Source organism: Pseudorca crassidens, chromosome 9, assembly GCF_039906515.1.
Source record: "Pseudorca crassidens isolate mPseCra1 chromosome 9, mPseCra1.hap1, whole genome shotgun sequence".
Classification (NCBI taxonomy): Eukaryota; Metazoa; Chordata; class Mammalia; order Artiodactyla; family Delphinidae; genus Pseudorca; species Pseudorca crassidens.
This window is the reverse complement of record NC_090304.1, coordinates 53,603,663-53,630,961: the sequence shown is the minus strand read 5'-3', so window position 1 is coordinate 53,630,961 and position 27,299 is coordinate 53,603,663. Positions and strand designations below refer to the sequence as shown.

Sequence of the window (27,299 nt, the reverse complement as noted above, 5' to 3'; positions counted from 1 at the left end):
CATTCAGGGCTTGGATGTGCTTGGGCTGGAAGCAGAGTGGCGTCAGCAATCATCACCCATTATGTAGTTGGAGACGTTGAGGCCTTGGTGGGGGGATAGGCCTCCAGCCCCAGGGCAGTGGACCCTGTCACCATGGCTTTGGTTGGGAGCCCCTAGAATTGACCCCCATGGGGGTCCTTCCTTGGAAGGGGGAAAAGGCTCCAAAGAAGCCTGCCTGCCCTGTGCTAACTGCCTCATGGCCTGGGCTGGCCCTGCCTCATGGCCTGGGCTGGCCCTGCCTCTCTCTGGGTCTCTCTCAGGACTCAGCGGGCCTGACAGTTGCAACTCTGGATCACATCACTTGCCGCAAGAAAAGGAGGATTCCCTCTCCTGTTTGTCTAATTCACCAAGACTCTTCTTGACTTCTCCTCCTCTAGGAAGCCCTCCTGGAACCATGCACTCCTCAGAGCTGGAAGTGAACAGCTCCCTACTCCCAGCTCTGCTAGTAAGTCCCTCCCCACAGCTGCCCATCCATCCCAGGGCCTGCAGCCTCTCTGCCTTCAGGTTCCTTTGGGCTCCCCATTGTATGGATGGGAAGATTAAGTCCCAAAAAGGCAGGTCTCGCAATGAGGGAGGCAGAGCGAGGCCTGCATCCTAGGCCTCCTATGTCCTAGGTAGAGCCATCTTCCTGACCCACCCCAACTCTCTGTTTTTCTCACACCTGGGCTGCTCCCCTCATTCTCCCCTCACTCAGCCAGCACAGACGGGTGAGGCCCAGCTTTGCCAGTTATCAGCTGTGTGACTTTGGGCCACTTACTTAAATCTCCCTTTCCTCATCCATCAAAAGGGGAGACAATGTCTAGCTTGCAGGACTGGTGGGATCAGCACTGTATAGAGCGCCGGTCACCTTGCAGGTGGATGCCAGTGGACCTCCCCTCCCTGCTGGTGGCCTGCCTGGGACCCCAAGAGTGTTTCTAGAAGCTTTCTCACAGCCCCCTGGTAGCCCCTATCCCCGGTCTCACCGGTTTCGAAGCAGGTCGTGGTCGTAGTAGTGGCAGACGGCCCGACGCCCACAACTCTGGGCCCAGTACACACAGGTGGTGTCAATGGCACTGCCGTGGATCACGGGGCTGGGCATCCAGGCTGGAGGAGGAGGTGTTCAGGGGACAGTGGAAGCTGGCATCCCGGTACCTCCCCTGCCACTCCCTGGTATATATAACTCTTTAGGGCCATTAAGTCTTCAGCCTTCAAGCCCACCCCTTACCCTGGTATTGGATGCTGGCTCCCTGATGGGCCATCTAGCTGCTTGCGCACCCACCTCCAGGGTACCTAGGTCGGATCTGTGACCCTGTGGGCCAGTGAACCCTAAGGTCAGGAAGCAGGCCCCACTCATCCCTGTGCCCCCCGGGCCTTGGACCAGTGGTCCCCAGCATATTCTTTACCCAAAACTCTCAGGAGCATGAACTGGATCCCCACAGCCAGAGTCTTGTCTTCTTTCTTCACTCCCCTAACAAGCAGGGACAGGGTGACATGAGGATTGAGAGGGTTCCAGCCTTCAAGGGGCTCTCACCATCCCCTTCTCTCCCACCCCCAGCACCAGCCTGCCCCCAGAGGTTCTGAAGTGGCTTCCCTTCAGCCTGCAGAGCCGGGTCCCAGCTATACCCGCTGACCGTCAGGGCCCTGTGCTGACCTCCCTGTGTTGCCGGTCACAGACACCCCTCTCTCCCCACCCCCTGGTCCCACCAAATTCTCCCCTTCCTCCTACACTTGGCAAAACCTGGAGCTGGGCAGCCAGATGCGCCGTTTAACTTCCCTGATCACTATGATGTCTCAGCCTGGGGTGCCCTGGCAATCGCTGGCTCCTCTTCCTAAGTCATCCCAGCAGCTGGCATTTGTGGAGTGCTTACCATGGCTCAGTTATTCTGTACTGCGCCCCCCACGTCCCCCGCATATGGGAGGTATAGCATGAGGCCCATTTTACAGGTGAGGAAACTGACAGATAGTTAGACAGGTTGAGTGACTTGGCCAAGACCCCATGGCTGATGGCTGTCAAGGGTTGGAATTTGTGCCGTACACTGCCTGCATGAACTTCTCTTAATCAGCCTGCCTGCTGGGGCATCTGACTCCTCTACTTTTGCTCTTGCAGCCAGCCTGGTTTACGGATCTACATGCCTTCTAATATTGTAAGGGGCTCCATTCCCCTTCTAATTTTCTAGAAAACAGATGGGGAATAAAATAATCCCAGCATAATGAAAATTTGGAATTATCCTGCTCTGAGGTCCTCTTATGGCTTCAGGCGACAGTTTGTCAGTCCCAGCAGGCACCCTCAGGACAAGGGCCAGAAAGATCTTGGACCAAGAGGCAGTGCTCAGCACAGGCTGGGTCCACAGTGGGCACCTAGTGCTTGTTGACTTGAAGTGGAACAGTCGTAGACCACACTGATGGGGTTTGGATTTCTAGGTGCACCACCTGTGACCAGCTCACTGCAGGTCGGGTGGGGTGGAGAGTCAGGTGACGCTCCCCCACTTCCTCCTCACTGTGACTGGAGGCCAGGGCAGGGGCTTAGGTGTGGCCTCTCCTCCTCTGGGGAAAGTAGGGGTCTGGGCTCTGGGCCTTGGCATCAGTACTATTCCACCCAAAACTTGCTACATGACCCGGGGCTAGCTCCTGAATTTCTCTGAGCCTCAGTTTTCTTATCTGTAAGATGGGGAGAAAACTTCACCTCAGCAGTTGCCATGAGGATGTAGACAGGACAGTGAGAGTCTGGTCTGCTTTGGGGGCCAGGACACCTCCTTCTTTGAACACCTCCCTCAGGATCCCTTATCCTGCCTGTGGTTAAGAACCTCTTGGTGTGCACTGGTTCCAGCACGCCCCTGCTTTCACCTTAGGATGAGCATGAAGGACGGTGTGTGGGTGACACTAGCCAGTGCGGCACCCAGGCTGACCAGGATCATGAAGGGCAGCACGAGGTGGCTGCAGGCCGAGTCGCAGGAGCCCGCTGGCACAGGGCCGCCCCCTACCACGCAGCTGCAGTTGGTGTAGAAGACCTAGGGTGGGGAGGGGGGAAGAAGAGCCTTCAGGAACCTCTAAGGACAAGCAGCTGGCCAAGGGGTGAGGCCCCAGGAGGCTTATGAGAGACCCGTGGACACACACAAACTGGGGCAGAGCTGGCTGGATGCTGGGATTTCTGACCCCTTGGCTCAGTCAGGATGGCTTGAGCAGCCTGACAGGTACACAGGCTGTTTGCACACAAAGGGGCTGAGCCCAGGCTGAGGCTGTGGGGAGAGGGGACGTGGAGAAGAGGACAGGGAGAGGGAACTAGAAGAGAGTCACCCCCAACACAGCACACACACATACACACTCACACACATACCTCTGTACTCACACTCTCATACACATACACACACACTCACTACATATACACACACATACTGTCAAACATACACTCACACCCGACACACATGCTCACACACTTATATACTCACACACACTCATACACCACATACACTCACTCATTCTTTCACCTGGTGATGTCAGAATGTTCCAAATTCCTGACTTTCTGTGCAAGGAATTAAAGCAACAAAGTATTTTGAGGAAGAATTCAGATTTTCCAGTTCAGTGTTCCCCCTTCCCGCTTTACTGAGGTCTTCCAGGGCACTGGATCCTAGAGTGGATTCTCAAGGAGAGATTCAAGCACAGGATGGAGAGGGGCAGATAGCATCAGTGGGAGTCTTGGTTCAGCAGGTAAGGGAGGCGCAAGGAAGGCTTCGCCGAAGAGGGGTGTTGGATTCGGGTCTTGAGGAATGAATAGGAGTTCACCAAGAGGAAAATTGGAATGAGTAGAGGGAAAGCTAAATGTAAAATCACAGTGGCATGAAAGAAGCCAGCAAATCTTTCCTTCTGTCGGGAGCAGAATGCATGCAAAGAGAAGGCAGAGGGGAGGCCTTCTCTGCCTTCTCTTTGCATGGGGTGTGGGGTGTGTGTGTGCTGGGGCCACACTGTGAAGAACCCTGGACACGAAAGAGAACCTGACTGCTGTTTCCAGAAGCAGGGTGGACTAGGTGCCCTGTCAGTCATCCTGCTGACAGCAATCTAAAATGCTGGATAAAAAAAAATAATGAAAACAATGTCCTGAGAGCATCTATGAGCTGGCAGGAAGGAAAAAATACTCAGGTTCAGTACTAAGTGAGGCAAACCCAGAGAGGCGAGCAGAGGCCTGAAACAAGGTTTGGCCGCCAGGTGTTTGCAGAACCTTGTGCCATAGAGCACAGCTTTCTGAGGTTGGGGGCTACAGGGCCAGAGGACAAGTCCTAGCCCTCCTTCCTGTCAGGTGAAAAGTCTAATAGGAGACGCCCGGAAAACTGGGGCCCCACCAAAGGCTGAAGAATGAGGAAAAACTGACCCTTTTCAAAAGTGCAATGAAATGTCCTCAGGCTCGTGTTTGATTGCAACCCTCACTCCCAGCCCCAAGGTGGCCTGGAAAACCACCTTTTTTCAGATTCTTTCAGAATTGGTCTAGACCACCAGTGTCCTCAGATGCCTCAACGGGAGCAAAGCTGAGCCAGGAAGACCTGGCTTTTCTTTTCTGCCCCTAGATCACAGTTTCCCAACCAGTGTGCCCCAGAGACCTCGGCCTCAGCTGAGCGACAGGCGTGCAGGGAACACATCAGCCCTCAGGGTGACCTGGTGAACTCCAGGCAGCTGGAACTCTCTGGGCCTCTCAGCTCCAGCTTTGGCAGCTTGAGACTCTTCCCAATGTGAAAAGGGCTGGGAAGCCCTGAGATGGATGCTGGGAGCCTTGGAAGGATTTGAAGCACGGGAGAGATAAGACCTGATAGCACAAAAGCTGCTCTGGCTGTTGCAAGAGGATGGACCTGATTGGGGAGGCTGGTAGAGAGGCAGGAGGGAGGGGGAGCGGGAAGGAGAAAAGGATTCTGATTTGAGAGGTATTTAGAAGGTGGAATTAGGGCAAGGTGAGAGAGAAAGAGACAGGGAGAGAGAGAGACAGAGACAGAGAGAGAGAGGAGAGATTGGAGACCTAGGATTCCAGCTTGGGTGTTTGGGCGCTTGGCATTGCACGACAAGGCTATGCTGCCATATGTGCCTGCCCCCCTGAGCACACACTGTCTGGACCTTCACCACGGGCTGAGGAAGCCACTGGGTCGGAGATACAATAAAGGGACAGGTAAGTGGAGAAATATGCCAAGGCCAGGTTATCGGAAGAGAATCATCCTGTTCTTTTTTCTGGAGGCAGAAGGTTGCTGGGAGAGATAAAAAAGCTAGAGGCCTTTCTCTTGGGGTTTTCCCAGCCCTTCATTCATATTCATCTAATTCCATGGCAGGAAGTTCGTCTTATGAATGACTTTAATCTCTCCAGCTGCCTCCGATTCTCACTCCCTAGGACCCCACCCCCTGAGCCCTAGATGCCGCCAGCCTTCCAATCTCACATTTATTCATTCATAAATTGTTACTGAGCGCAGCCATGCTGGACACTGACTGATCCACCTCTGTGCTGAGTAGCTCAGGTTGGCCTGAGGAGGCAGGCTCACCAACAGACAATTCCAGGCCAGGGTGACCGTTCGTGAGTGCTGACCAGGACTCAGCTACACCCTCCTCCAAATACTATACCCGACACAACCTCTGAGGATGCACTGGAGAGGGGGCTGGGCTCAGAGGCCAGAGCCCTCAGCTCTAGTCCCAGCTCTGGCATTAAAACTTTGGGCCATGCCTGGTCCTTTCCTGGGCCTCCATTCCCCATCTGTATAATGGGCATAATAGAAGTGTGTATTACTGCATGCTTAAAATTCCTCAGGCACCGTGCTGAGTGCTTTTCATGGATTATGTCATGTGGCTCTTCACTTAATGAATTTATCCGGGTAAAACATTAGCACAGTGCCTGGTATATAGTAGGCACTCGATACTATCACCTCCATTTCACAGACCAGGAAACTGAGGCACAGATTAAAAAATTTGCCTAAGGTAACAGAGCCAGTTAGAGGCAGAACAGGGATTTGAACCAGGTGGCCTGGCCACAGTGCTCACAGGCCCCTATCCGCAGGAGTTCACTGTTGCCTCGGGGATCCAACCCCAGCTGCCAGGGCCTGGGGGACTTTGGAAGGGTCTCAGGGAGATCAAACCAAGTCAGGACAGTAAGTGCTAGGAGGCTCGAAAGCCTGGATTGCGATTATTCCAAATGCGAACAGTTTACACAGCTCAGGTGGTGCCTTGCTGGTTTCTGAAATAACATCAACCAGGTGCTTTACTCTGCGCCAGCCCGTGGGGCCCAGGTCTCTCCCTGTAGGAGTCTTGGGCTTAGATGCGGATGCCCAGCAGGACACAATGGCAGGGGTTCTGCATGATGGGAGTGGGGCTCTCCGGAGAGAGGGAGGCGTTGTCATAACAACCAGCCTGACACCACACCCACACACACATGCTTTATTCCAGCTGGTGGGGGGCGGCCTGAGGAAGGTGAGCATTGTCCCCACTTGTCCTTTGGGGGCAATGAGAGGAAAGGAGAGGAGGAACCAGCTGGTCTTGGTGGTCCTTCTAAGATTCACGTAGAACGCACTGCTGCTGGTTACGCTGTCCACTCCTCCTTTCTCCCACAACCGCATCCCCGGGAGTTCCTTGACAGCAGGAACCCTTGGCTCTGAGTCTGTCCTCAGCCCCCAGCACAGGGCCTGGCACAAAGGAGAGGCTCCACGAAGGTTTGTTGTTGACTGACTGACTGACTGACTGAATGGGCTCATTGCTCCAGCCTCCCCACTGGTCTCCCTGTCTCCTGGCCTGCATTCTGTTCACCTTCCTCTGCACTATGGCCTCAAATGTGATCAGACACAGGTCTGACCCTGTCACTCCCCTGCTTGAAACCCACCCAAGTCTCCGCACTGCTCTCCAGATGAAGGCCCCACTCGTGGCCTGGCATTCAAGGCCCTTCCTATTCTGGGCTTTGCTTTCCCTCCATGAACCATTATGCTTCTGCTCCAATAATTTCTTTGCAGTTTCTTGAAACACTGTATGTGTGTGTGTGTGTGTGTGTACCATGTGATGTGCCCTCCCTGCCTGGAAAGCCCTTCCCTAGTTTGCCTGCCCACGCTTGAAGATCCAGCACACCTGCCACGTCCCGTGAGGCCTTTTGGGACCCTCCCAGGTGGGATGTATCTCCTTGCATCCTTGTCTGTACTTGTGGGGACCACCTCTCCCGCCTATCACCACCCCTGGAATTCCTGAGTTACTTCCTTCTACCCCTCCCCTGCATAGACAGCCGGGGCCAGATTTGGTTCACCTCTGTGCTCTGAGCCCTGGCACACAGCTGGGCCCAGGCTGGCAATGAAAGCTTATTGAAAGAATAAAGTTCTACATCTGCCAGCAGGAGACAGATGACACAGACAGAGAGACGAGCCAGAGTGAGACCATTCAGAGCTGGGAGCGGGGCAGGCGCACAGAGGTGGGGAGGGCAGAGCCCATGGGAGGCAGAGGGAGCGGCCAGAGGCCTGACCCACCTGGCCTTTGTCCGGAGCCTCGTGGACCACCCGGCTCCTGCAGCCTGCGTGGCAGGGCGTGAGGTACTCCACCCGAGCGCTGGAGTCACAGACAGGGTTAAAGTCGTCTGACGGGCAGGAGCAGGGCTCCGTGCAGCCTGGAAACAGCTCCAGCCCAGGCTGGGCACTGGTGGGAGAGAAGGCCGGCAAGGTTGGCCTGGCTCTCCCTCCCTCAGGCCACGAGCCAGGGCTCCCTCAGCCCTGAAACCTCCCCTGACGGCCATGGTCAGAGATTTCAGCTCCACACAGAGGTTTTTCACTGTCAGAGCTGCTCCATGACAGGCAATTGTGAGCCCCTTGCAGTGGAAGCTGCAAGAGGCCTCCAATGGGAGAAGTGGGGAGCAGAGTCTGGACCAGAGGCTCTGAGACCCCCTTCCAGCCCCAAGACCCTACAAGTCTTTGAGCTGCTTCTGCAAACATCTCTGCTCCTCAATGACCCTTTCTTTTAGGGAACATGAGGTAAATTCTTCTCAGAATTTAGTCTCAGATGAAAAGTGCCTTTATCTCAACGAGCTGGACTGCTTCCTTTTCTGGGAAAATTAGAACTGTATGTGAGGGGCCCAGTCAGAGTACCTGAGTAGTTGTGGGATCTCCGACCTGTTTCTGCCTCTCTCTGGCCTCAGTTTCTCTGTCAGCTCTGCAGGTTCCCCTTCCCATCGCCATCCTGCAGTCTCATGACCTTTCCCTCACTCTCACTGCCCTGTTCACTGTCTAGGGCACATTTTAGACCCACCTGACTCCCTTCTGGGGGCCTGCCCCCAAGTCCCAGGAGTGACTCCGCTCTAGTCTGACCGGGGACAGGGATGCCCAGGGGCAGGAGATCAGAAGGGAGGTGACTCCACCTCTCTGAGCCTTGCTATCCTCATCTGTGAAATGGGGATAATGGTAAGACCCATCCCGGAGATCCCGTGAGGGTTTAATAATACGGAATATGGGAGGAGCTGGACGTGTAGGAGACCCTCAGTTCTCAGCAGCTGTTGGTACCATTAGTTGTTCTGGAGTTTGAGAAATTCTCAGTTTGTTCAGTTGGTCCCCAAAGGCTTCTTCAATGAATTATAACCCAAAGCTGAATAAATTGCAAGAATATAGATGAGAACCTGGATGAGATGAGATGTCAGGGTCAGGGTGAGAGGCTTCAGAAGAAGAGATAAATGAGGCATGTGAGGTAGGCTCACTTTTCCCCATTTGCTTTTTTAAAAAATTGTGGTGAAATATTCATTTACTTTTTACTCTAAAAATCATGAAAATGTCCTGGCTCCCTCGTCAGACCAGGGGCTTCACGAGGGCCTGGCTGAAACCCCACCTCGGTGCCTAGAACAAGGCTCTGCAGATAGAAGGACCCACCCTGGACCTTTGGGAAAAGGAGAAGGGACAGGGAAGGAGGGGAGAGGGAAGGGAGATGGGGGAGAGGTCGTCAAGGTGGGAGCTGGGACAGAAGTGGCAAGGGCTGAGCATTCCTGGGCTGAGGCCCCCGCAGTCACACAGAAGGAGCCCCAGGTGTGGAAAGTTGGCCCCTGGGTGGAGGGAGGAGATGCCAAGGGAGAGGAGAGAACAGAGCAAGTTGGGGGATTCTAGCTGGGTGTTGGGCCAACCTAAGCCTGGAGCAGTTTCCCAGGAAAAACAAAATCATTCCGGAGAAGAGGCAGCAATGGAACTTCCAACACTCTCTCCAAGACGGTTCCCAGGGGAGAGGGTCTGTGTCTGTGGAGGGCTGTGGGCGGGGTGGGGGAAGGAGAAGGGAGATAGGCATCAGAGGCTTTCCCCCTGGAGGGTAGAGGCAGGTGCTGCCCCACAGATGTGGAAAAGAACTCTGGAATTTTAGGGTCATGGAACAGCAGAATTTTAGCTCCCAGCCTCTAAGGACCAAGGATCTCTGAAGTCTCCAGGCCAACTCCTTCCCAGGGCATAAGTCCCCTCTGCAGCACTCCTGATAGGGGCCTTCTTACCTGTGCCGTCCACATAAGTGGCCTTGTCCTGCCTCATCTTCCACCCCGCCCCAGGCCTGAGCTGCCCTGCCCACGAAGTCCCGTCCCTACCTAGGGTGCCTGACACCTTCCCTGGAGCATTCAGGAGACAAGTCCCACTGTTCACAGCTGAGCCAAGTGGGGAGGGGAGGTTTGAGGTGGGGGGCGCCCCACTGACCTGGCCTTATCCGGGCCACCCCCTCCCGTGTCCCTGGCACCCTCCTGCAGCTTTTACTCACAGGCTCTGGCACATACTCACCCAGGCTGGTGGTTGATGCCTGCAATCTGGTGGGTAGAGCAGCCCATGAAGAAGAGGGGCGTGCTGAGAAGCAGGCAGAACAGAGCCCCCAACAGGCAAAGGGTGCCGCAGTGCATGGGGCCCAGGCGGAGGCGCTTGACCAGGATGCCCCCCACCACGATGCCCACGATGGCCAACGGGATGGTGAGGCAGCCTATGAGCAGGTTGGCATAGGATGCTGTGACGGAGAACTGGCGCTCCAGGAACTTGGGAAGGAAGGTGGCCATGCCTGCCACCATGGACGACATGCACACCTGGGACAGGACCACCAGCAGGAAGATGGAGTGGCGCAGGGTCCGCAGCATCACCCTGGGAAAGACTGTTGGGGTGAGGGGAGGGAAGGTCAGAGTGGACTGGCCACGCCACGTGTTTCCGTCCCATCCTGCCTGTTCAATTTGTTCCATTCCTTCCATCCCATCTCATTCCACTTAATTCTGTTGCATTCAGTTCCATCCCATTACATTTGACTCCTTTCCATGTAATAATATTCCGTCTTTGAAATTCGGTTGCTTTCCATTCCACTGAGTTAGACTGCATTTTATTCAATCGCACTTCTTTCCACTCAGTTCTACTCAAAATGCGATTCCATGTAGTTCCCTTCTATACCATCCTATTTGACTCTGTCTCATTCATCTCATCCCATCTCATATCTTCTGTTCTACTTATTCATCTCATTTTTACCCCCACTCAGTCCTTTCCATCCTGTCCTGCAATAGCTCTTTCCAAGCCAACCCAGGCCTTTGTTTTCCCTTCTGTGTCCCCAACATGGGACAGCGCCCACTCCCCTGATTTCCCCATTCCTAGTTTATGTTTCTCCACAGCACTTTACCTAATATACTACACTTTACTCATTTAGCCATTCTACTGTCACCCCAGCAGAATGTAAGCTTCATTTAGAGCAGGGATTTTTATCTGTTGCGTCCATCGTTGAATCTCCACAGCCCGGGGTATATAGTAGTATACTTATGGAATGAGTGAGAGAATGAACGAACGAGAGAATGGATGAATGGACATACAGACTAATAGGTGATCAAATAGCAAAATGTTGGAGCAGAACCTAAGACCTCCAGAGAAGGTGGAAACTCAGCAGGCCTGGTGCTGGGCAGCTTCTTGCAGGTAGGACAGAGGAAGGGTCTGAAGAATGAGAGGATCTGGAGAGGTGGAGGGGAACGAATTCCTATAGGGGCACAGCCGGGGCAAAAGCATGGAAACAAGAACAGACGAGACGGCTCTGGCTTTGAAGCCCTCCGCTCCCATGCTGCCTCCTAAACCAATGCCTGTGTACAGGTCTCCCTCGCTGCAAGTCTGCTAAACTGAAGGGCACATGACATTGGGTTGGTCTTGAACTCTGAGCTTCAGGGCCTTCATCAGCAGGGGTAGCCGAGGTGACTGGACCAGAAGGCTTTGTGGGATTTTCTCTCCACCAACAACAAAAGAGAAAGATGTGTTTCTGCCCTCAGGAGGCGAGATGAAGTTAGACATAAGGTATGAGGGAGAGAGGAGAAAAGGCCTTTCTAAGAAGAGGCATCGGGGCTTCCCTGTCGTGCAGTGGTTAAGAATCCACCTGACAGTGGTTCGATCCCTGCTCCGGGAAGATCCCACATTCCGTGGAGCAACTGAGCCCGTGTGACTCAGCCGCTGAGCCTGCGCTCTGGAGCCCACGAGCCATAACTACTGAGCCCACGTGCCACAACTACTGAAGCCCGCATGCCTAGAACCAGTGCTCTGCAACAAGAGAAGCCACCGCAATGAGAAGCCCGGGCACCACAACGAAGAGTAGCCCCCGCTCACTGCAGATAGACAAAAGCCCGAGTGCAGCAGCAAAGACTCAACACAGACAATAAAAAAATAAAAATAAAAAAAATTTTTTAAAATTAAAAAAAAGAAGAAGAGGCACCAGAGGAGCTTTAAACACTTGCCAGGCTGGGCTGGTGGGGGGAGATGGCCATGGGCTCCTGTGGGCCGAGTGGGGGTGAAAGCGGGGCTCCCTTCAGTTCCTGCAGCTTCAGGGCCAGGGAGTTTCTGTCCTCAGAGCATGGCCAGCCAAGCCAGCTGGTTCCCTAGCCCCCTGGGCCTGGCCAAGAACTGTTTTCTTGGGCAGGGTGGCTGGGAGCTGGGGCTGTGGAATTCCCCCTCTTCCTGTCCCAGGCCTTCCTCCCGTCCTCGGTTCCTTGCCACACACGCAGTGCACTCAGCGGCACTTGGAGCGGGGAGGGAGTGACGCTGGGCCTTCACCCCAGTGAGCTGCCCCAGCTTGCCTCCCTCCTTGAGCTGTCCTGGCCAGGAGCAGCCTGGGCTTGGCCCAAGCTGTATGGGTGACCTCATGGTGCAAGTAGGGCCAAGAGAGGGCAGGGACTCGCCCAAGTTCGTCTAGGAAGGTCTGGGCCAGGCCAGGAGTTGCTGGGAGCTTCCTGGCTCCTCGTGTAAGGGTCGTTGTCCCTTCTATCCCTCCACTCCCACCCCGTCCTGCGTACCCGTGCCTCTGGCTGCCTGACTCCAGAGGGCTCCATCTCATGGACTGTTTCCGTCCCATTCTCCTGTGCTCATCACTGCAGTACACTTTGTCCCCATCCTCTATCTCTCTTCAGCATCTGCAACCTGTCCCTAGAACAGATGGAAAATTTCTGGAGGGCAGGGCTATGCCTTTAGTTTAGATAAGGATGCCTGAAGGGGAACTCCAGGGCTGTCTCTAGCTCAGAGACTTTCTTTCCCACTAGACAGGGGCTTCCCTTAAGTCAGCACAATGTCTCCTCCCATCAGACAAGCCAGGGCCTCTGTCCACTGAGAGCCTATGTCTCCCTTATCAGACAGGGGCCTCCTCCAGCAAAGAAGCCAGGTCTCCTCCATTAGACAAGACAAGTTCTCCCTCCATTCAGGGACTATGTACCCTCCATCAGACAGGGACCTGTGTCTCTCCCATCAAACAGGGCCTCTCCCAGCTCAGGGACTATGTCTCCCCCATCAGATAGCCTTTCCTTAGCTCAGAGACTGTCTTCCCCTGAGTTTAGGACTCCTCCAGCAGAAGGACCATGTTTCCTCCTCCCTCTGCCTCCCCACTGGTCCTAGGTGGTCAAGGCCAAGCCTTTGGATCAGACTGGCACCTCTGGAGCTCAGCAGAAAGCCCAGAAGCCAGGGTGGCTGACCAGCCACAGGGCCTGTGCCAGCCATGCCGTGGTCTCCCCTAGGATCATGCAGGAGCTGAAACCATCAGAGATAATCTGGCCCAGGACACCTGCTCCAGGATCCAGTTTCAGCAACTTGCCCCAGCTTTCCTCTGGGCTGAAGCCAAAGCAATGATTAACAAGCTCTTCCATGGAACAGCACACTAGGGCCTTCTAGCAGCTGGGGGTGACCTGAGGTTAGGGAGTCTAAGCCCTTGCCTCTAGGCCCAGCCTCTTGGGTTCCAGGCCCCCCTTTCCCTGAGAGTACTGGAGAACCAGGGGCTAGATCACTGGCACCTCAGCATCAAAACTTAGGCCCCAAGAAGTGGGCCTAATTAACTTCCTATTGCAGAATTCCTTGGGGATGGGGGGTGGTTCAAGCAAACTCTGTAGTTATCACCCTCCTAAACCACAGGCAACTCAACTTACTGTCCTGGGATATGGTCAGAATTATAACAGGAGGGCAGGGGTGATGACTGAAAGAATAATTGTATCGTATCAATATAAGCACACTTTTTTAATCCATATGAAGGACCTTCCATTCATCCTCCCATTTGAGTCTCCTAACCGTCCTTGAGAGAGGCAGAGCAAGGATTACTGACCCAGTCTTTCAGATGAGGAAACTCTGGTTAGGGGAGGAAAGTAACTTGTAAAAGATCGTACGCGGGTCAGCGTCAGGGGCAGGCCTCTGAACTGGGTCTTCTGACTCGTTGTCCAGTGCTCTGGCGCACCACAGGCACTCAGTGTTTGTGGGATCAGACCCTTTAGAAAGGATGGTGTGGTCACAACATGGACCCTGGTTATTGATCAATTGAGTTCATAGTCTCAGGGTCAGAGTGACATGGATCTCACCTCTCACTGCACAGATGGAGAAACTGAGGCCCAGAGAGGAGCAAGGGCCCAGGACAAAAGCCCAGATTTCTGGACTTCAGCCCAGAGCTCCTTTGGCCCATGCCACAGCCAAGGACTTTAATAAAAATAAATATTTACTGAGAGCCTCCTGTTTGCAGGCTCCATGGTGGGAGGAGAAGAGGGGTCACAGATGAGCCGGCACAGGCCCTGAGCCTCAGGAGCTCACTGCTTGGTAGAAGGGTTGGACAGTCCAGATCTGAGCTGACACAGGAGTCCTGAGGTCCGGAGAGCCTAGAGGAGAGAGAGCCAGGCTGGGGGAAGGACAGAGTGGTTTGACCTAGAGGGACAAGAAAGATTTTAATAGGTGGTGATAAAAAAAATGATGTTCCAGGCAAAGGGGACCCTTTGAGCAAAGACTGACCAGGGATATATGGTGCTCATGAAGGGCCTGTAGCTGTGGAAGGTGAATCAACAAAGGCTGGAAGGGCTGGATCCTGTACAGTCCCATGTGCCCCTCTGGCCCCACCTCTGGCCTCAGCTCACTCACCTTTGATAAACTGGATGACAGTCAAGTCTGGGGCAATCTGGGCTAGGCCATCCTTCTTCTCTGGGGACTCCCCAGGGCTCCGCTCAGAGGAGGCGTCCTCACCCTGGAAAGACACACGGCCAAGGGCAGTCAGCTGGAGGCCAGGCATTCTGCTCAAAGATGCTCTGGGCTGGGGAAGGGGGCTCTGGGAGAGGAGAGGGCGGGGGTCTGTCACTGCCAGCAGTGTCCCATTTGTTCTTGGCCCCGTAGATACTTAAGTAGTTTTTGAAAAAATGGATGAAATTCCAATGGTTGAACTCTGTCATCACCATTATTAACATCGTAATAACCGACATTACCGTGAAAATTCCCACCGTAACCACCACCATCATCGTTATTCTCATCACCTTAAATATCACCCCCATTCACATCGCCAATATCATCATAAGTAAACAACCAATGTAGTCCTTACTATTGTCATTGTCTCTGTCAAGGTCACTAATTGTCTGCGCAATCTCACAATCATTATCACATCATCACTGTCACCTGACCCTTCAGAATCACCAGCAACAACATCATTATCGGAATCACTAATATCATCATCGCCGTCTCTCACATCACTGTTCTCCCTACCACTGTCTTCACCACCACCAGCAGCATCACCAACTTCTATCCAAGGTTATCGCCATCCCGCTGTCTTCAGTTCCGTATCCCTCATGGCTGTCATCACCTGGAGAGTCACCATGAGCAGGGGCCTCCAGCGCCCATCCTGTTCCATCCTGTCTGCTGTGCCAGGAAGGGAAGTGGGTTGGGAGAGCCAAGAGGCAACAGCCCCCTCCTCCTTTTGGATGAGTCAGGCCACACCCAGAGGGGATTGCTCAGCCCTGCGACTGAGGAAGCTCATGGCTACCCTGTAGTGTGCCCCTCCACCTAGGTGAGGATGGCCTCTGTGCAACTCCTGAAAAAAAGGTCTCTGATCCCAGAAAAGAGAAGGCTAGGGGTGATACAATTATGGTCTTCTGATTGCGCCAAAGAGGGAAGGAAATAAAGATAGATAATGGTTAATGGTTACTAAGCACTTACTACCATCCCAGTGCTGTTCCAATGACAAATCCATTAACTCATGGAAACCTCACAGCAACTTTCTGAAGTAGGTACCATTGTAATCCTTATTTTTCAGGAGATAGAACTGGGACACAGACAGATGAAGTAACCTGCCTGGTCACACAACTAGTAAGTGCTTTGGCTAGGATTTGAACCCCGACAGCTTGACTCCAGGGCCTGTGTGCATTTGGCTGGTTCACCCTAAGGGCAGGGGGAACCAAGGCCCTGAGGGAACCAGCACTAAGTGCTGGGTATTCTGCCTGCCTTACTCCAATACAGCAGTGCTTTCAGGCAGGTACTATTACTGTACCCATTTTTTATATGAGGAACTAAGTCTTAGAGAAGTTGCTTCTGGCACAGGGTCATTCAAGTATAAGTGATCAAGTGGGGTCTGATTTTACTACATTTTTCTGTGCAGCCCGAGACCAAGATTAGAAGCAACAAGTTCCATGGAGAAAGACTGAAGCCCAATGTGACGAGCAGCTTGGATGAGCCTGCCCTGGGAGGAAGTGAGTTCCCCATCATTAGGAGCATGCAAGCACAAACTGACTTCGCCCTGGTCTGGGGTGCTATATACCATGGGGAAGGGTGGGTTGGGCTGGAGAGCTCATCTGAGGTCTCTGGTTCTGCCTCTTCTCTCCCCACAGAGCCTCTGTGAGGTCCCCATAAGCTTCATCCTCTGGCTGGTGTCTGACACCTTCTCTTCTGTCTCTCATCTTTTTTTTTTTTTAAGGGAGCAAATACTGGATCTCCCCACATTTCAGGACCTCCACGAGGGCCCCCACCCTGGGAGTGCCCTGTTCCAAGCCTCTTCCACCTCACTTGCAGGTGTTGGCTGGCTCAAGGCTGGCCCTGCCCCAGCAGGGAAATTCATTCAAACATCCGTTCAAGTGTGTTTGTCCCCCGTGGGCTTCTCCCTTCCTCGTCTCTACTTTTTATTCCAGCAGGTATTGGGCTCTGGGTTTCCTGGCCTCAGGGGAGGTTCGTGGCAGGGCAGAAAGTCATGGTTGCAAGATTTTCCTTTCTGGCTTTTGTTTCCAAAGCCTGATGCCATTGAGAAGATTAATCTGGGTGTTTTGGGGGGTGGGGAGGGGGGCTGTTTGGAGAGGGAGAGGAGAGAGGGGTTCCCTGAGAAGCAGGAAGCCACATAGCCTCTGCGACAGTACCCAAGGAAGCAGTTCACTTCTGAGGGGCAGGCTGCAGAAGGACTTAAGGAGGCTGGGTCCCCATGTTCCCAGCCACATGGAGCTTCTCAACTCCTAGCAGGTTAAGGGCGGGCCACATGGGCCAGGATGGATTGAGGCTGATACCTGCTAGGGGTGCGGTGGGGGTGAGGATAGGACCTCCCTGGTGCCTGGACACCCTGTAAGACCTCAGGACCTTTGCTTCACCTTGGTGGGGGAGCCCTGAGAAAGGCTGAAGTTGAGTTTCCTACTGAGCCAGGAGGATGGGCATTCAGAGTAGAAGTTAAGTTGATTTTCAGAGAAAATAACTATCCATCTTATACACACTTAGGGTCTGAGTAAAACCTTGTTCAGTGTCTCTCCCTTGCTGAACTCTGAGCTCTGCAAGAGGAGGGACCACATTTACCTTGTTCTCTGTTGAAACTCTGATGCCTAGCACAGGGCCTGGAGTGAAATAGTGCATGTCTGTGAAACATCTATGAAAAGAAGGAGTGCAAGAGATGGCTCCCACAGGCAGTGGGTGCAGGCAACGCCAGGCTCTTGGAAGGAAAATGAGAAGAACATCAACGGGAGATGCTATAGTGCTGGCAGCAAGCTCAGAGATGGCTGCTGGTTCAAGGGAGGGCAAAGGGTCCACACTGAGCCCCCAGGGCCTAGCAGAACGGAGACTCCAGGCATGCCAGGCCACTGGTATGTGGGCTGGTGGCCCCTGCTCCAGCCTCACTGGGACCTGCAAGGGAAGGAGACTTACACGCCACACAGGAGCAAATAAGTTGTGAGGTTAGGTAATGCTGACTAAAACCTGATACTTGCCGTCTGCCTCTACAAGGATTAAATCACAAGCCGCTGTGACCGCCGACCTTCAACATCCCCTGAAAGGAGTTCAGGGTGGAGACCAGGAATAAGACACGCTGTGCTCTGGGAAAAACTGGCAGAACAGACCTTCAGACAGTTAGATATTTTCAGGAGAAGATTTTATGAGCCCAGTTTGTGCATCTCCTCATACCTAGAAAAGCACTAAAATCCTTCATGGTGACGTCTGCTCCTAGCAGCAACCTTCTACAGAAATGTGTGCTTGACTGCAGGTAGCACACCTCCTCCCCCAGCTTCACCAAAATCACATACATACTGACCTTCCCCCCTACCTCTTTGGAGCAGTTTCTCAGAGCTATTTGAAATGCTGTCTCCCAGGCTATAGTCCTCATTTTGCCCCAAATAAAACTTAATTCACAACTCTCATGTTGTGCTTTTTTTTTTTTTTCGGTCGACAGTAACTTGCACAACATCACACAACTGGCAAGTGGCAGAACGAAGATCTGAGCTCAAGCCTGCCCGAGTCGAAACCTTACACTTTATGCACCAAGCCCTGTGAATCAGAAGTCTGGTGCAGGACTGGCGGAATCAGGAGGCACCTTCGTGGGGTGATGTGAAGGGGCCTGACATCTGAGTCTTGCTTCTCTGGATGAGGCACTGTGGGTCTATTATTCATTTATATCTCAGAGCTGTGCTGTCTGTTGCAGCCACCAGCCGCACGTGGCCACCGAACACTGGAACAATGGCCGGTCCAAATTGAGACGGGCCGTAAGTGTAAAACACACATTGCATTTCAAAGACTCGGTATAAAAAATGGAACGGGGGGCTTCCCTGGTGGTGCAGTGGTTGAGAGTCCGCCTGCCGATGCAGGGGACACGGGTTCGTGCCCCGGTCTGGGAAGATTCCACATGCCGTGGAGCGGCTGGGCCTGTGAGCCATGGCCGCTGAGCCTGCGCGTCCAGAGCCTGTGCTCCGCAACTGGGGAGAGGCCGCAGCAGTGAGAGGCCCGCGTACCGCAAAAAAAAAAAAAAAAAGAAAAAAAAAAATGGAACGGAAAATATCTCACAATTAGTTTTTCATAGTTATGATATGCTAAAATGAGAATGTTTTAAATATAGTGGATTAAAGAAAATTCTTCTTAAAATTAATTTCTTTTCCTTTTGAATGCGGCTACTAGACCATTTAGAACAACATTTGTGGCTCATGTGATATTTCTTTTGGATATGCTGCCTTAAGGAGAGTTAGAGAATCTCCTTACTCTGTTCTGAGTCCTAGCCAAGCTGTGAGAGAGCATGTGGGAAGGTCCAGGGTCCCGGAGCGAAAGGGGTGCTGCCCCAGGAATGGAAATAAGAAGGGTGGGGGATAGATTGACAACCTCCTAGGTTTCCTATCAGGGGGAGGCAGTCTTGCCCTTCAGACAGGCAACATCTTGTGAGTTCCTTGCCTGGGGTTCCTTGTCCCCAAGTAAACAGTAAAAACAACCACTGTCAGCTGTGTCAGCTGCTGCCACATGTATAACCCTACGTGGTCTACACTGCACTTTCACATCCACCCTGTCATTTAATTCCCACAACAGTCTGGTGTGGGGACGATTACTGCACCTATTTCACAGAAGAGGAAGCGGAAACCCCCAAAGGGCAAGTGTCACCCAGGGAGCAATGGGCAGACTAGGCTTTATTACCACCCCCTGTGCCCATATTGACCTCTGGGCTTTGGGGACGGGAGGGGAGGGACAGACCTTCAGGGGTTGCGGGGTCAGGAGGGCATCCAGGCAGAGGTGAGCTCTGGGATTGGAGAGATAGGAAGGGAACGGTTATTTGAAACAGGGACATATACTAGCAGAAGGGCAGGGGTGGGAAGAGAGGTGTCTGGGAGGTGGGAGGAGCCAACTGACGACGGTCAAGAACCTCTCGGGAGAGGAGCATGGCGGTTCAGAGGGCCAGGCTGAGGGACTTGGGCTTTCTTCTGTGGGTGCTGGGTACACTGACCTCCAGCCCCTGTCTCTGTTCCCTCCAGAAGTTTCCGCCTCTCTCTCCACATCTGTTTTGAGGACTCCTGACTAATAGTGGGCTCCAGAAACAGGAATCATCGAGCCTCTGCTCAGAATGGGGCTCAGAGTATGACCAATCTGAGCTGTTTCCCCAGGTCAGCATGTCTGGGCTGAGGGAGCTGGTCAGAACTTCCCCTCTCGGGCTGTGTGCTGAATGCTGCAGCCTGTGGGACCCGGGACGCTGTGTGGTCCAGCACGAGGAAGGTCCCACTGCCTGTGGGGCCTCAGGGGGCCCAGGAGCTCTCCTTAGAGGAAGCTGGGTTCCTTGAAGGCTCTGGGCTGGGGCTGTGATCCCAGCCCCACAGAGCCAGCGCTGACCCTGATGGGTGATGTGGAACTCTCTGCCAGCCCTCAGCTTCCGTCACATCTGGCCTCAGGAAGCAGCCACAGGGATGGGGTTATATGCTTAACTTCCTACCCTCTATGGGAGGGAGATAGTGTCTTCTAGCAGAGGTCCTGGACATCTGAGCTTCTCTGAGGGAACGGTGTGCTCCTGGCTCTCTTACAATGGGATTCTTGCAACTGGCCACACCTCTTTTACCTGTGGCTACCAGAAAGCTCAGGACCCAATAAGTGTTTCAATGAGTGGTCTTGGTCTTGATCGAGTGACTCAGCACAGGCCCTGCGATGGTTCTTCCTGGGCCTGAATCCCAGCTCCACCTTTCACTAGCCATTCCACCAGGTTATTTAATCTCTCTGTAACTCGGTCCCTCGGGAGTAAAATGGGGGTAACAGCTATTTCATAGGTGGGTTACAGGGATTAAATGGGCTATTAATACAAAGGGCTTAGAACAGTGGATGGTACAGAGTAGGCAGTACATGTTGGCCTAATTTCTCACTCTCTTACTAGTACTGTACATGTATTTGGTGTGAACCCTATGGAATATAGTGGAAGTAGGATATAGAAAAGCATCTAAGAAGAAAATTGGAAAAAAAGGTAATTTTTCCTTTTAAAGCTGGCCTAATCCATGCTAAGAACAAGCACTCCTGGTTGCTGAACCCGCATGTCAGGTATTGAACCATCCACCTCAACACTTTGCCCCATTTCCTTCTTACAAACCCCCCAAAATATAGATTGTATGGTTATACCCATTTTATAGATTTCAGACTTAGTAAGTGACAGAGTCAGAATTCATACCCAGGTCAGGACGGTGCAGACAAAGCTGCTGTTGGCCTTCCTCCCTGCCACTAAGCGATGCCTCCAGCGCAGACACTAAGGAAACGCTTCCACGGTGCCTCACGGGCCAGATAGGCTACCAAACACCTCTCTCCTTTAGCCTCAGTCTCCTCCTCTATCATTTGGTGGTATTGGACTAGACCAATGTTTTTAAAACTGGTTTTTGCAACAGAACCCTTTTCCCAAGTGAAATCTCACTCAAAAGACTGGTAGAAAAACACCGAAAAGTAGAACTGGTCTGATTGAAGTGTGTGTGTGTGTGTGTGTGTGTGTGTGTGTGTGTGTGTGTGTGTGTGTAGGAGAGGAAGGTCCTTAGCCCTGCTGGGGAACCCCCCCCCCTTCAGTCTCCCTATGGTGGCATCCTTTGGGTTCTGTGGGGTGCAGTTTGAAAACCACTTGAGCAGATCACTCCAAAGGGCCTTCCCGCCCCAGTGTATGAGGAAGCTCTGATCCACACCAGGCCAGGGAGAGGAAGGCTCTCTTCAGACCTTTGGGGCCAAGACCTGGCCTCGTATAGACGGGTGCAGGGGAAGGTGGTGATGGCCAAGCTCTGGGCACAACCTTGACCCTCTCTGGGCCTCAGTCCCTCTGTCTGTAAGAGGGAGTGGGCGTTGAAGTGGACGATCACACAGGTCCTTCTACCTTAGAGAGCTGAGGTGGGGTGAGGGTGGAGTCACAGGCTTGGGTCACCTGGGATGGGGAAGGAAACAAGAGGGCTCCCAAGCTGGCTGGGAGGGCTCTGGAGGCAATGCCAGCAAGGGAGAGACTCCAGGCAGAGAGAAGACCTGTGTCACCCCGAATCTCACAGGGGCTGCAGTGGGAGCACAAAGTCCCAGGGGAACAGGGGCCTTCCGCCTGGGCAGACCCCAACAGACGGGCCCTAAGTCCTAGGTTTTCAAGGCCATTGCCACTGCCCACTTTTGTCCCCATCCCTGAACATTTTCCCAAAGAAGCACATCGAGGTTAATGACTAGGAGACAATGGATTTCATAGACTCAGGCCAAAATTGTAGCTATTTAGAAATGTGAATTTTGGGAGTCACACAGCATTTGAGGCGCAGAATCTTATAATAATGGAACATAAATACTCGAGAATCTTCAACTACTAGAAACATAGAACTTTAAAACCAGGTAATATTCTAATCCCAGACTCTGGGAGGTACCCCAGAATAACAGACACTGAGGCTGCTGGGAAATATGACAGAGGCCAGTGGTGTTCAGAGTCTGGGTGGGGACACAGGATCTCCAGGGGATCTCTTCTCAGCCCCTGGTCCAGCCTGAAGGGTAGCTCAGAAGGGCCTAAGGAGAGCACAGGAGGGCTGCTGGCTGAATGGGATCCTACAGCCACAAAGCTGTATGGGCCCAGTTGACCTGCTAGGGAGCCCCTAAGAGACCATCTTTACTCTATGGGCTCTGCAGAGCCATGTGCCAGGAGCCCGGCGGCTTGACAGGACATTAGAAACTGGCTAATTGTAGACAGGGAGACTGAGGCCTGAGAGAGGTGAGGCCTGCCCTGGTTCACTTCTAGAAAGACGTCTGGGTGGCCACCTGAGCTCTGAGGTCACAGACACGTGGACAGAGACAAAGGCAGGGAAGCAGAGCTCCTGCCCCTCCCATGCCGATATGGCCTCCCCCATCCCCCATCCCATAGTCTTTTCTGTGGAGACTATTAATCCCCTCCCTCCTGGCAGAGAACTCTAAGCACAGGCCATGGGAGAAACCTGAGCTGTCATTCAGTCATCCTCCGTCTGTCTGCTCCTGGCCTTCTTTCACTACCTGAGAGCTCCTTGGGGCAAGGGCTGTGGGATACACCCCTCGGTCCTCCTGTAAAAGTGCTCATGTACGGCCCCGTAGGCAGGGAGCCACTTAAAGGAGACACCAATGAACCTGCCAGAGGTAGCAGACTTTGTCCGGTCTTCTGCGTATTGTACAGACAGGGAGACTGAGGCCAGAGACCTCCTCTGGGTCACGCAATCCTTATATAATCTACCACTATCTCCTGGATACCAGTAAAAGCTGCATTTACTTCTAGGGGGGTATTTGGAGGACCCCTGAGCCTGGGAGGGGGTGCTTGAAGGGACTTCAGAAATAGTCCCCCACTTCACTTTCTCCCCTTGCCTGTTCCGACTCCCCATGGAAGATACACATCCCATGTATGAGGACCTGGGCTTTCTGGCTGCCAGTTTTGCCTAATTGGGCCCTTCCTCCTGGTCCATCTCCCTCCCCATCAGTGGCCTGAGTGGGCTGGGCCAGCCCAAGCAACTGCAAGCAGACCCAGCCTAGGCAGCCTCAGGAGGCGGGGGAACAGTTCCTCCCACATCAATATTTATTGCCTGGAAGCAGATCATCATGTTCTCAGCCTTCGGTTCTTTTTTAAGAACCTCTCACCGCCTTCCCTCCTCACTCCCCATCCCCGATGTGCTGAGAGAATGAATCCAGACAGCCAGACAGGTTCACAGCCAGAGACACAGCTCTAAAAATCCGAATCTCTGCATCACAGCAGCTCCCGCTCAAGGAATAGTGCACTCTCCGAATCCGAGGCACACAGAATACTGCTCCAGGAATCTCAACTCAGCATCGTACACAACAGAACAGAATGGGGAAGTGACTTGCTCAAGGTCACATGACCGAGCCCAGCACAGCCGAGGCTCAGCCTTGTTTCTTCCACCTCTTCCACCCCATGGCCCCATGAACTTCTTCTCTGTTCAAATTCAGAACAGAGAAGTGCCGCTTCTCTGTGGCAAGACCCAGCTTGGAGACTGTCCGTAACTGGCAACCCAGTCTCTTCCCTTCCTTCCTCTGGGATCACCCTTGCTTCTAAGAACTCTTCCCCAAGTTCCAGGAATTTCTTCTCATTCATATTTTGGCGTGAGCTAGGCAGAACCAGGAAGGACCATCTGTGGTTCCAAGCTGTCTTCTTCCCCTGAAACTGGTCTCTCTCCAATGCCTGCCTTGCCCGCCTCTGAGCCAGCATCAGCCCTTCACTGCCTCTGGATGCCCATCCCATAGAGCAAGATCCAGGTCTGTGTGGTCCCCCTCCTGCGTGGCCCTTTGGACTCATCCTCACGCCCTGCCTTACTGCCAATGCACTGGTTCCTGCCTGGACCAACACCACAGCTGTCACATCGATCTCCCTGCCCCCAGCTGCTCTCTGCACACTCCCCTATCCCTACCAATCCCTTCTGTTCTTAGCACCTGGTGCTAAAGCCGTAGGACTCCCTCCAGGGCTACCCACTGCTCTTGAAGCTGGAAGGCAAGCCTTTTCGTGTTCTGGCCTCTGCTGGCTGTCCCAACATCAATTTTCTTTGGTCCCCCGCAACCCCATGTATATTATAGCCTCTGCTGCAGCAGCGGGTGGGAGATGGGCTGGTGAAGGCAGCCAGGTGTGGTGTCAGAATGACTTGGGGTCAAGTCCCAGCTTTTCCAGGCAGAGACATTTTCAGCCCTTCCTCTTAGGCCTAAATTTTCTTGCTCTAAGGATGAGGCACTATCTCACATTACAGCAAACATTCAAATGCACCAACCTGCAACATTAAATTGAATTATTCTTGCTGCAAAATATTTGACAGGATTTTTATAAATTGTCCCTTTGAAATTGAACTACTTAGCAACAACTAACTTCCTTAATTTATGACTGTGATTTCTCAAAATCCTGGCACAGAGGTCCTAAAACTCTTGTAAATAAGGGTGTTAGGAGAATCTTTTGATCTAATATTTAGTCTTTGATCCCGGTTCCTGACACAGAGCTCCTAAGATCTTTGTAATTTCCTGAGTGGTAAGAGCATCTGACACCGAGCCCCGAAATCCCTTGGAATTTCCTGGTGATAGGAACGTCTTTTGTTTTAATGAGGTGACTCTGGTGGGCTCCTGGATGAGGGCTGGTCACCAGAAAGATCAAGCCATGATTGGAAGCTTGGAACTTGCAGCCCACCACAGCCCCCTAATTCTGCAGAGAGGAGAGAGAGGCTAAAAGGGAGTTAATCATTAATCATGCCTACGTGATGAAGCCTCCATAAAAAATGCCAGTAGTATAGGGTTCAGGGAGCTTCTAGGTTGGTGAACACAGCCAGGTGGGTGATGTACCCAACTCCACACGGACAGAGCTCCTGTGCTCGGCACACTCCCAGACTTCGCCCTGTGTATCTCTTTATCTGGCTGTTCATCTGTATCATTTACCATATCCTTTATTATGTAATAAACTGGTGAACATAAGTCAGTGTTTTGCTGAGTTCTGTGAGCCACTCCAGCAAACAATCAAATCCACAGAAATCTTACGTGGGGACAGGTAAAACAGGACTGTTTTTCTTTTATACTCCCAGACTTGGGAAAAAAGAAAGTCTAATGCACAAATTTTCAGAATGTAACGAAATGTGTATGAGTGTTCTGAAGCTGACGCTAGTGACATACAATTGAGCTTTTATAAGACATTTCTATTTTGTCTTCTTTTGTATTTTAGAGCTAATTTATTGTTTTTCAGGCCTCGTGTTTTTGTGGGTCCCTGGAAAACTTAGAGGTCCCTGGCCCAGAATCATCTCTCCTGCCCAGTGGCCTCACATGGTCCTGCCTTCTCCAACTACCTGTGACCTTGAGCACATCCTTGCACCTCCTGGGCCTGTGCCGTCCTCTGAGGAAAGACCATGAGCCGTGCAGAAGAGTTCAGTGAGATACCCCTGCAGTACCTCGCCAGTTACTTAACAACTTATCTGTCTCTTAAAGAGACTCCGTCCTCAGAGTCTAGGCTATGCCTGGTTTAAGTAAGGGTGGAGACCATGTGCTGAGCCCCAGGGTCCAGCCTGACGCCTGGCCTCAGGGAGGCACTCAGTACATGTCTGTCCCCTCACTGTCCCTGAAAAGGCCAGGTTCATTTCTATAGCCAAATCCTTTGCCCAGGCTGTTTCCACACCGAGAATGCCCCTCCCTTTCCTTTCCATGCTTCTGCACGTCCTTCATTGTCCAGTTCGACTCCCCTCTCTTTAGAGAAGCCTTCCCAGACCCTCCTGCAAACCCTCCACCTCCTCCCAGTTCTAACATTGCCATAGCACGTTCAGAATCTACCAAACACTTTAAGCAACAAGCAGAGAGGCGGTAGGGTAGTGGTTAGAATGAGGGGAGTAGGCTCAGACAGGATTGGGCTCTGCTTCCAGCACTGTCCTTGCTGGTCTCGTGATCTTGGGTAGGTCACTTCCATCTCTGGCCCTCGAGCTCCTCAGCCGTGGAGGGGCAGGAAATACACACTGTGCAGGGACGTCGGGGAGAGGGCTTTGCAAGCTGTGATGTGCAGTGCCCAGGAGGGATGGAGTTTAAAGTTATCAAGGAGGACAAGTGGGTTGGGGGTGGAGCCTGGACTAGAGTGGGACGTGGAGGGGGCTTACTTTGCTGACAGGTGGGTCTGAAACTGCCAAGACCTTTCGCCGGAAGCGAAGCTCACGTTTCTCCTTGGGCATCTCCTTGGGGAAGAAGAAGTAGGGGGTGGCAGCCAGGGCCACGGTGCCAGCGGAGATGAGAAAGCCCAACCACCAGGCACCCACCCATCGGGGGTCCTTTGAGGTCAGACTGATGCCACCTGGAAGAGAAGACCATGCGATATTAGGGTCAAGGTGGGCTGTCACTTCTTGGCCACCACCCTGGGACTGGCCTCTTGAGACATGAAGTGGCCTGTGCTGGGAGTCAGGAGATCTGGGTTCCAGTTGTGCCAGTTAGTATACCTGTGTGACCTTGGGCAAGTCCCTGACCCTTCCTGGGCCTCAGCTTTTTCAACTATTAAGGCAATGTGTGTCGTGGTCAAGGTCATGGACTTTGGAAATGGACCGCTGGGTCTGAATTCCATTGCTAACGTAACCTTGGGCAAGTTACTTAACCTCTTGGTGCCTCGGTTTCCTCCTCTGTAAAGTTCAGATATTAGTAGCACTTACATCATAGGGCTGATGTGAGAATCATAGAAACTAATACGTGTAAAGCACTTAGAATAGTGCTGGCACATAGAATGTCTACATGGGTGTTTTCTCTTTGCTCACTGTTACTACTGTGATTATTATTAGGAAACTGATGGCTAGGATGACTTTTGTGGTTCTCAGACCTGCACGATGATCAAAATCACAAGGGGTGCTTGTCAAAAACACCTGGCCTTACCCATGACCAGCTTAGAACTGCCACAGGATGGGGTGGGAAGGTGACCAAGGAATCTGTGCCTTTAACAAGTTCCCCACCAACTGTATAGCACAGGGAGGAAAAAAAGAAGGTACAATCTTTGCAGGACATATATTAAGTTAATCTTAAAAATGCATTCCAATATACATTAGGTGTAGGCAAATACTGTTTGATTCCACTTATACTTGGTACCTAGAAAAGTCAAATTCATAGAGTCAGAAAGTACATTGGTAGATGCCAGGGGCCAGGGGGGTAAGGGTGAGGGTGGGAGTGGGAGGTGAGGAGGGGGAATGGGGAGTTAGTGTTTAATGGGGACAGAGCCTCAGTTTAGGAAGGTGAAAAATTCGGGAGATGGAGGATGGTGAGAGTTGCATAACAATGTGAACGTACTTAATGCCACTGAACTATGCAGTTAAATATGGTTAAAATAGTATGTTTTATATTATGTGACTTTTGCCACAATAAAAAAACATTAAAAAAAATTCCCCAGGTGATTTTGATCCC

The 27,299-nt window shown here is 52.6% G+C and overlaps 1 protein-coding gene and 1 long non-coding RNA gene across 5 annotated transcripts in view; one reads left to right on the top strand and one right to left on the bottom strand.

Moving 5' to 3' along the window:
- SLCO2B1 (solute carrier organic anion transporter family member 2B1) overlaps nt 1–27,299 on the bottom strand; it is a 53,652-nt gene that overhangs the window by 4,317 nt on the left and 22,036 nt on the right. For 3 of the 4 annotated variants that reach the window (XM_067750356.1, XM_067750355.1, XM_067750357.1), the window contains exons 7-13: nt 26,021–26,211; nt 14,343–14,445; nt 9,744–10,101; nt 7,482–7,647; nt 2,863–3,026; nt 1,422–1,486; nt 1,002–1,122 (exon numbers count right to left, since the gene is read on the bottom strand). In XM_067750356.1, the coding sequence (XP_067606457.1) occupies nt 1,002–1,122; nt 1,422–1,486; nt 2,863–3,026; nt 7,482–7,647; nt 9,744–10,101; nt 14,343–14,445; nt 26,021–26,211 (1,168 nt within the window). The remainder of the gene's footprint in view (nt 1–1,001; nt 1,123–1,421; nt 1,487–2,862; nt 3,027–7,481; nt 7,648–9,743; nt 10,102–14,342; nt 14,446–26,020; nt 26,212–27,299) is intronic. The other variant, XM_067750359.1, reaches the window with a different exon arrangement.
- LOC137230620 (uncharacterized) lies at nt 13,207–18,544 on the top strand. Its single transcript, XR_010946189.1, has 4 exons — nt 13,207–14,999; nt 15,844–15,934; nt 17,881–18,226; nt 18,458–18,544. It is a non-coding gene; the product is annotated as an uncharacterized lncRNA (long non-coding RNA).